The sequence below is a fragment of the Echinops telfairi genome, unplaced genomic scaffold (genome assembly GCF_000313985.2).
Source record: "Echinops telfairi isolate 266 unplaced genomic scaffold, ASM31398v2 ScPeMD7_5;HRSCAF=22, whole genome shotgun sequence".
In the NCBI taxonomy this organism is placed as follows: Eukaryota; Metazoa; Chordata; class Mammalia; order Afrosoricida; family Tenrecidae; genus Echinops; species Echinops telfairi.
Window position 1 is genome coordinate 15,950,769 of NW_022103901.1, and position 9,034 is coordinate 15,959,802.

A 9,034-nucleotide genomic window follows, 5' to 3' on the forward strand; every position below is an offset into this window, starting at 1 on the left:
CTCTCTCTCTCTCCCTCTCCCCCCAGGGGTTTTAAAGGGATCTCTTGCAAAGCAGCTGGGAGCGGCAGCTGGGCACCAGCTAGTTCCTCTGGTCTCAGGGTGGTGTGGCCCTTAGTCCCCTGGGCGACTAAGCTCCGTGCGTCTTGATTTCTATCACTTTCCTCCCCTCTTGATGGGGGGAGGCCAAGAGCTGCTTACCAGCCTCCAGGACCCCAGTCCCTACTCACCAATGCAGGGCGTGGGGCATTGTCTCTGTGGACCACGTGAGGCCAACTGCCCGGGGTGTCCCCCAGAGGATGCTCTTGGCCCACCAAGGCTCAGCGACTTGTTCCCTAACGCTGTTTACTTTAGTGATGTCTAAACCATTTTCCCAGCATTGTCTCCTAAATGCTCTACCACACGCTTCTAGATTCTCAATGGCTAGGAACTCTTGGGGTAGCTTTCTCCTAGGATGCTGGGAGGTGGTTTTGAACTAATAGTAATGCCTGTGAACCCATGTGATAAAAATTCTGTATCTCTAGCACTGACATTATTTAAAAGAAAAAGAATGACTACCACAGTGTGAGTCCCACTCCACTGAGATTAGAACTCTGGGCGTGGCTAGACTTGAGGGCCCTGCGTGTCTATGAAACACAGTTCAGTGCTGCAGTGCTTGCCAGAGCCTTGGGGGCTTAGGTCTGCGTCTGCGTGGACTCTCCGGGCAGCACATGACGTCCCCCTTCCTAAAGCTGTGGCAGGTTCTACTGTGATCACCACTCTGCACGGAGCTGAGGTCTGACCTCCCAAGGGAGCCTGCTGACCCCTCGGGTTCACGAGAGAACGGCTCGTTCCAGAGGGGCCGACCTCCCAGCCAAAGCGGAGTCCCACTATCTGCCACTGGCCTGGCAGTGACCCTCTGGATGTTGTCACCCAGGAGGCTCGCTGCACCTGGGACCGTTGACCCAGAGCCCTTGCCACGCCTTGGTATTAGTGGGGAGCCAAACCCGTTCAGACCCGTTAGCATAATACAGTGCAATGCGTGCAAATCAACAGCCTCCGTGTTTGACTAGGGTCCCCTCCTGCAAGAGTGAATAGTAACCCTGAGCTCTGGGCCCTTTGCTCTTGCCAGGAGGGCGGGCTCTTGGCTTGCACACAGCAAGCAGCTGAGCCACAGAGCTCCATACAGGTGGGCTGGCCCACCGCACCCACCTGCCCACTGCTGGCCAGAGCCAGAGCCTGAAGCAGCGCTGACAGCTCTGGGCCCCTCTGGAGTCCAGGCTTTGGGGGCAGGTGGCTGCAGCAGAACAAGGTTCGTCTCCCTGGCACACAGCTTCTTTGTCCACTTGCAGGCTTGGCCTGGGGCTCGGGCCACTTTTTCCCTGGCTTCTAAGCTGACACCTCCCGGGCTCAGTCAAGGCTGGCGATCCGCCTCCAGTCAGCACCCGGGAGTGGCCGCCCTGCCTTGGGCGGCTCCTGGGAAACGGCCTGCTGTGCAGCTGGGGTACAGGCTCTGGTGTGCCCCCGCTCTCCTCCAGACGTGGGCTACACTAGCCTGAGTCACGCGGGCCTGTGGAAAGCTGAGCTGGCTCTCTGCCTACATTCACCTTGACACTCATACACCCCTCCCTCCCTCCCTCCCCAAGCTGGGCTCTGGAGCCTCAGAGGCCGCTGTTCACGGTCCCTGAGAAGTCCCCATGTGTCAGGCAGGTCACTAAGCCCTTACACAGAAGCATCGTCAGAAGGGTGCTGGCACTGATGTTAGACAATCGTCTGTCTCCCTAGAGAAGGGGTCCTCCATGCCATGCCTGTGCTCTCTGGCCACGTCCCTTGGAGCCCTGCCACCAGGGCGCCATCTCCAGGCCTGGGTCAAAGAACGAGGCGCGTGGTTACAGAACATCTGAGGGGTGCTTTCCTTTTTCTACAATGCAGACAGACACCAGCAGGGAGGTGGCGGTGGCCTGGGCAGCAGCAAGAGCAGCAGTGAGGTCCAGGTCACGGCTCAGCTAGGCTAGGCTCAGCTCCCTCTCTGGCTCCTGGCAACCTCCTCAATTTCTCTGGGCTCTGACTTGGATCCCGAGCGAGCTGAGGCATGTCACCTGCACCTACTCGGGCGCTGCATGCATGGCGTGCAGCACCGTGCTGACCCGGCTTGCGTGTGCGGGAAGTGACAGCAGGACCTTGGGGTGGGGGGTAATGGGGCGGGGGCGGTGGATGAAACCCCCGACTTGAATGCAGGGTTGAGAATCAGTCTCCGCACTTGGCTACCAAACATTTGGGAGCTTACAAAGCCTCTCTGTTTCTGCACCCTTACAACAGGGGCGGTATCACCAGTGACTCGTGGGAACAGGGTTGGCTGCTGAGAGCCTTTCAAAAACCCAAACTCGCTGCCATGGGGTCGATGCTGCTTCCCAGCAACCCTGTCAGAGCCCAGTCACTCCGCGCCACGTGAGGAGAGACAGCACTGTCTTTGTGAACTGCTCTGCCCCCAGGGGCACTGGGGGGCCCTCCGTGGGTGCCAGGTACTGTTCTCCGCACTCTACGACGTACCTCCTCCACCTCGCTGCTCTCCGCGTTAGAGGGGAAAGTGCATCAAGTGCGTAGGGCAGTCTCAGGCGCCCACCCAGCATTGATGCAGTTCACGACAGTTGACTGGTGAGTGGTGACTGGGCTCACAGGAGCTCACGGACAGCCACCTGAGGTACAACTCCTGGTCTCTCCCTGTCCACAGGAAGGACGAGTGGCGAAAATCAGACCTGACGTGGAAACGATCAGCCCCATGGGCTAACGGACCACGAAAACCCCAGTCCCCGCCTGCCTGAGCCCAGCAGAACTCGATGGTGCCCGCTACCATTTCCAACTGCTCAGAGGAGAATCCCATCAGAAGGTCCTGGACAGAAGGATGGGAACAATGTGGATCATGAAACAGACCAACCTTACTGGTCAGACCTCCACGTGGAGGCAATCTACCTGTGGGCGAAATCCAGAGGGTTGGGAAAGAAGGAGACATGGAGGCAGGAGACACAGGGTAGGGGTGGGGTAAGAGGGGGTACACTGAGGCGGGGAGGGGAGCAGCTGACAGCACTGACTGTATAGCCTACTTGAGGGGTCGGACAACAGAGCCGTATGTAGGTGGCTATCGAGGAGGGTATCAAATGCAGCCACACCAATCAAATAAAGTTCCGGGGGGTGTGGGGCGGGGGGTTGGAGGGCAGGGGGATCAAGGGGAGCTGAAATCAAGGAGTTCAAGAAGAAAGAAAATGTTTTGAAACTGATTCTGGTAGCAATTGTACAGTACTGCTTGATGTGATTGAACAATGGAATGTTATATCTGTAATAGCTCCCAAGAAATGAGTATGAATTGTTGGATGTAAACGTAAAACTATGATCTGCTCTCTTCACCTAATTCGCAATAAAATGTGTAATAAAAAAAGTGTTAGCTATCGCTTCTGCTGAGCTGTAATAGAGACTGTATTTTTCACACTCGGTCATGAGCAAAAGAGTTTGGAAAATACTGGTATTAGGCATGTCATAGGCATGTCATAGGCATGCAGAATGGCAGACACTTTTCTCTTGATACCCTCCCCACAGGGAGCTGCTACCTCATGATCCCCGTCTGATGGAGCAACTGCATCTCAGCTGAGGCGGCTGCCCCAGGCACTGGTACAAGGCAGCTCAGGACTGGACCCAGGCCTCTTGGCCCTGCCCTGTTATATGGTGGCACGAAGGACGGGGGAGGCCCACTGGAGAGTAGGGGTGCACTCATGCAGGGGGGACTGCAGGTAGTGGAACCGGGGGAGGGGTGGGAGGCCCCACTACTCACTTGCACTCGGCCTCTGCATCGGCCTTGGCCGTCGTGTAGAGCCCCCGCAGCTTTGTCCGGTAGTAGGGGGAGACTGCGGAAGAGACCAGAGATGAAGCAGCAGAGGGCGTGGCAGACGGTGGCACTGCCTTGAGCACACCAGGCATCCTGGAGCCCAGAGCCCAGAGCCCCCGAGGCAGATGCCCGTGTTCAGTGAGCGCCCCCGTGTCTGGAACCCCACTCTGCATCCCCACCTCCTGGAAACGCCGGTCAGCATCCCGGGGAAGACAGACTCTTCTCAACGCTACTCCGAGTTAAACAGAACCAGCCCAGGAGTCGGGGCCCACAGCTCGAGAGAACACCCGTGGACCGAGGTGCTGGACTCTCCAGGGTTTCCCTGGATGCATCTTTAATTCACTGACCCTCCAGGCCCCCAAGTGGAGCGTTATTAAGTATTGACAGCCTGTCACCAGTCTCCTGAGTCATCTAAAGCCACCCAGCCTAAGGGAAGGCAGCAGTCTCTCTGGTTCAAGGGGCAGTTACTTGGGAACACAACAGGTAGATGCAAAGTCCCCTTCAGAGGTGCTAACACCAGGCTCCCTGGCCCTTCTCTCCTGAGCCCGGCTACTCACTCTTGTTTTCTGTCTGCATCCGCTCATGGGTCTTCTGAATGTTCACCAAGTTGTGTTCGCTCCGGGAGCGTTCTTCCTGTGCAGGCAAGGACCACGGGGTGTGAGGAAGGCCCTTCCTCCTTCTGGGGCACCTGCACACCAAGCCAGGGGCCCCAGAAACCGGGAAAACATTATCCCTTTGACTAATGCAAAAGCACTACAAAAAGCATTGAAGCTTCAGTAAGAAAAGACCAGGAGCTCCCAATCAAGATCCCAACTGAGTTCTTTGCAGATGAGCCTAAAGTGCATGTGGAAATTCCAGTACGCAGCGCCGTCCTAACAACCTCGCCCAAGAAAAAGTTATGGGGACTCGCACGCCCTGATTTCAAACCTTACCTCACAGCTACAGTCACCAAGGCAGCGTGGTCCTGACACGAGAACAGTGGAGCAGAACTGAGAGTCCAGAAGGGGGCATAAACACTGCTAGCCAACTGCTCTGGAGATGGGATTTAAGAGCTGATGCTGTTATCTGAACTCCTCCCACCACTCAGTTTCTGTTTTCCTGCCTGGCAGCAGAGTGGGTCATACACGAGGCTGCTACCTTCAAGGTCAGCAGTCTGAACCCACTAGTTGCTCCCCTGGACAAAGAGGAGGCTGCTTCCTCCCGTAAAGATTTACAGGCTAAGAAACCACAGTGAGCAGGTTCTCCTGTCTTTAGGGTCCTAAAGGGTCAAAATGAACTCAGTGGCTGTTGGTTTGGTTTGGCTTGGATGTGGCAGTCCTGGGTGCATGAAGGGATGGCCCTTCAGCAGGAACGTATAACCATACTTTTAAATCTTTATGCCAGGGATACAATTATGGTTTCCCTCATTCAATGATTTGCCCTATTGAAGACTTAATAAATAGGTCTCTATACATTATTGTTGGATTTGGGGCTTTTTTCCCTAGGACAGAAATGGAGTTAGGCTAGACTCTGAAATTATCTTTCTTAGTGGGATCTCCAGGGAGAGGGAAGGGGGAGAAGGGGAATCAAGGATTGGTGCCAGAAAAAGGGGTGTCTTACTTCACCACATTCCACAGGCCCTGGGAAACCTGAGAAGTAAGTGCTCTTGGATTTATGAACTTGCTTTGGGGGGTGGGGGGGACTTTTCACAACTTTATTGTTTATTAAATCTGTGTGGTTCCCCATCTGTGAACTGTTTGTTCGTTTTTGTCCTGTTTCTAAACAACTTTATTTTTTTAAGTGGGCTAAATAATGTGTTACTCTTTTTAAAAGATCATTTTATTGAGGGCTCTTATAACAATCCATACATCAATTGCATCAAGCACATGTGTACATATGTTGCCATCGTTATTTTCTAAACACTTACTTTCTAGTTGAGCTCTTGGTATCACCTCCTCTTTTTACCCTCCACCCCCTGCAGACACTTTTAATTACTCTCCTGCGCACAGTTGAGTTCAGGTTTTCTGGTTTGCATGCCTAGGTTGTCGGTGACTCAGAGAAAATCTGGGAAGACAGTGTCCTGTTTCAGTGTGTAATGGCGGGATGCTATTGCCAAGGAGCCCTGGGTCATTTCCCTTTTCTTTTTTAACCGGCATATTCTCCAAAAAAATCCCACAAAAGCAGAACTCACAAATGGGAGCAAAGGCCAACAGTGTCTAGGGCCTCTGGGGGCCCCGGGGCGCATATTGTGCAGAAACACAGCGAGTGCAAGAAAAAAGTGTACTAATCACTTCCCCAGCTGAAGAAGGCTATGGAGAAAAAATGCTTCAGATTGTATGCTAATAAAACTTTTTGCACAGTTAAACTTCAAAGTACTCAGAGAGTTACTATATAGCACCTGCAGAAAACAGAATAGGCATTCAATAAGCTGTTCCCATTTACCAAGTAAGCAAGACACTCGAATAAAGACAGCAATGTTCCTTATCTGCTAATCAGGTGGTTTCTCACGAACAGTTACTGGTTGCTTCACAGGTTAGGAGATGCCAGATCCAGTAACAGACGCAGAAAGCACTTTAAAGAAAAGCGGTTTTAGGGGAACCGATTACAAGAATCTACGTATAACCTCTTCCCTGGGGGATGGATCCCAGAGAAAAGGGTGGGGGGAGGCGTCGAACAGTGTAACATATGACAAAATAATAATAATTTATGAATTATGAAGGGTTCATGAGAGAGGGGGGATTGGGGAGGGAGTGGGGAAAATGAGGAGCCGATATCAAGGGCTCAAGTAGAAGGAAAATGTTTTGAGAATGATGATGGCAACAAATGTACATATGTGCTCGACACAATGGATGGATGTATGGATTGTGATAAGAATTGTACGAGCCCCCAATAAAATGACTTTTTTAAAAAGAAAAGTGGTTTTAGAAAGTATCGCCATGGGTATGTGGGTATGTGCCACTGTGGTGTTTATTCCTCACAGATATGAACCAAACAAGCCGGATTATTTAGCGGAAGAATAAGAAGACATATGACACATCCTAGAGCAACAGTTTCTGTTGAGAGAGAAAGAGAAAGAGAGAGAGAGAGAGAGAGAGAGTTGGGCAGAATCTGGGCACAGTGAACCGAGAGTCCCTGTATAAGAAATCATCTCATTCCATCCAATGCTACAAGGGACACTTTCATCACTTGCATTTATTAATAAATGGAAGAATTTTACATATGTTTATAAAGAGCAACTGGCATTTCCTTATCACACACTGAGCCAGATCTAAGCATGAGAATCTTCTCCAACATTTTATGACACTGCTTGTTCAAGGGTGTTTCGCTGATGGAAAGATCACCTGCTCGTTGCGACTTCGATAAGTGACCCAGTTGAGAGTAATGCATCCTAAATAAGGCAATGACTATCAGCCTTATTTTCCCATGCGGTGAAATTGAGAACATAATTTTTGCCCACTCCTATTACAAAAAATCTTTGCTACCTACTGCGTGATGGAAGCAAGACAAGACAGTCAAGTGGATTTAAAAAAGAAAAACAGAAATAGTCTCCGAGTGGAGAGAAAACTCTCAAAACAGTCTCCACCTCCTACAGTCCCTTCTCCAAGTCTCCCTGAAACATAACTTCCTCCTGACTTGTGTGAGGGGCTTTCAAAAGTTCATGGAAAAATTCCTTTATGTTTCAATGCCATTTTCCCATGAATTTTAGAAACCCCCTTATGGTTCATTTAACGTTGTAGGAGGTTAAACTAAACAAACTTGTGTTCTCTATGGATAATCGCTGCCTTCTGTTTTTCCATGGAGAATTTTTTTTAAGTTAAAAAAGATAAAAAAAAACTATGGAACATTATCTGCAGCTCTAATTTCTGCCGAGATTAAAATTACAAAAAACCCCTGAAAGTACAAAAACAGACAAGAAGTCTACAGAATTTAAGAGAAAACCAAAGCACCACCCAGTTTTCTCCGACAGAGCATGGAATTGATCACGATCTACTTTCTTCTCTGAACTTAAGCCTAGGACAGTCAGCACCTGTGTCTCAGCTGAACGGTGAGCCGAACTCAGATTAATGTGTGAAGGTCAACATTCAACATGGTGACTGAAAGGGACAGTCACTCTGTTTCTCCCAGAACGTGTTCAGCCCAGGTGGGTGCATGCTGGTGAGGGGGCTGCGAATGCTCTTCACACATGTCGCCATCTGACGGTGTGTGCGTGCGCATTTGGGTGGAAACATCTAGAGGACTCAACTGGAACCCACTGGATTAAGCCACACTTTCGCTTAAACACACTGATCACAGAGGAAAGGAACTGCAGTGCTCTTTTGAACTTGACGCTGAAATGCCCTTAGTGGACAGAAGCAGAGGGCAGCTATCTCAAGACTGTGGACTTTGAGGTCACTGGATCTTGTCCAGATCTCTGTTGCTTTTGCTTTTGCAGTTGCCTGGCACTGGCAACCTGGGTATGTTATATATTTGCGATCTACTGTCATATTCTGTGCTTCTGGCTGAGGTTCTGGGGAATTGTAGCTTTGCCTTAGTAAATGGGAGCTATTGAAATTACTGCTTTGTGTCTACCTCTCCTTGTTTTCTAAATGCTTTTGCTCAATCAATTTGTACAAGTGAACCTTTTCACGTATACATATATACCACATCACTAGAATCATCAAATGTGGTATGGAGGTTCTTATAATTAATTTCTCAGGAAGCTAATGTGCTGTTGTGTTAATGGAACAAGGGTATATTGCATGGTTTAACATCTTTAAAATGTGCATCAGGATGGTATCCTCTCACTGTGTGTTTAAGCAAAGCACTCAATCTGTGTGCTGAGTAAATCATCAGAGAAACTGATTATTTGAAGAAGAATGTGGCATCGGGATTGGAGGAAGGCTTGTTAACAACCTGCAATACGCAGATGACACAGCTGAAAGTGAGGAGGACTTGAAGCACTTGCTGGTGAAGATCAAGGATTGCACCTTCAATACAGATGACAACTCAATGTGAAGAAAACAAAAACCCTTACCACTGGACCGATAAGTAACATCGGGATAAACAGAGCGAAGATCGAAGTTGTCAAGGGCTTGTCTTGCTTGGCTCGCCTAACAATGCTCAGGGAAGCAGCAGTCAAGAGGTCAAATGAGCACTGCACTGGGCGAATCTGCTACACGAGACCTCTTTAAAGTGTTGAAATGCAAGGATGTTACTTTGAGG

General features: G+C 50.3%; 1 protein-coding gene across 1 annotated transcript in view; it reads right to left on the reverse strand.

Moving 5' to 3' along the window:
• SGF29 (SAGA complex associated factor 29) overlaps positions 1-9,034 on the reverse strand; it is a 15,866-nt gene that overhangs the window by 3,888 nt on the left and 2,944 nt on the right. The window contains exons 3-4 of the mRNA XM_030884404.2: positions 4,411-4,486; positions 3,800-3,872 (exon numbers count right to left, since the gene is read on the reverse strand). Coding sequence (XP_030740264.2) covers positions 3,800-3,872; positions 4,411-4,486 — 149 coding nt within the window. The remainder of the gene's footprint in view (positions 1-3,799; positions 3,873-4,410; positions 4,487-9,034) is intronic.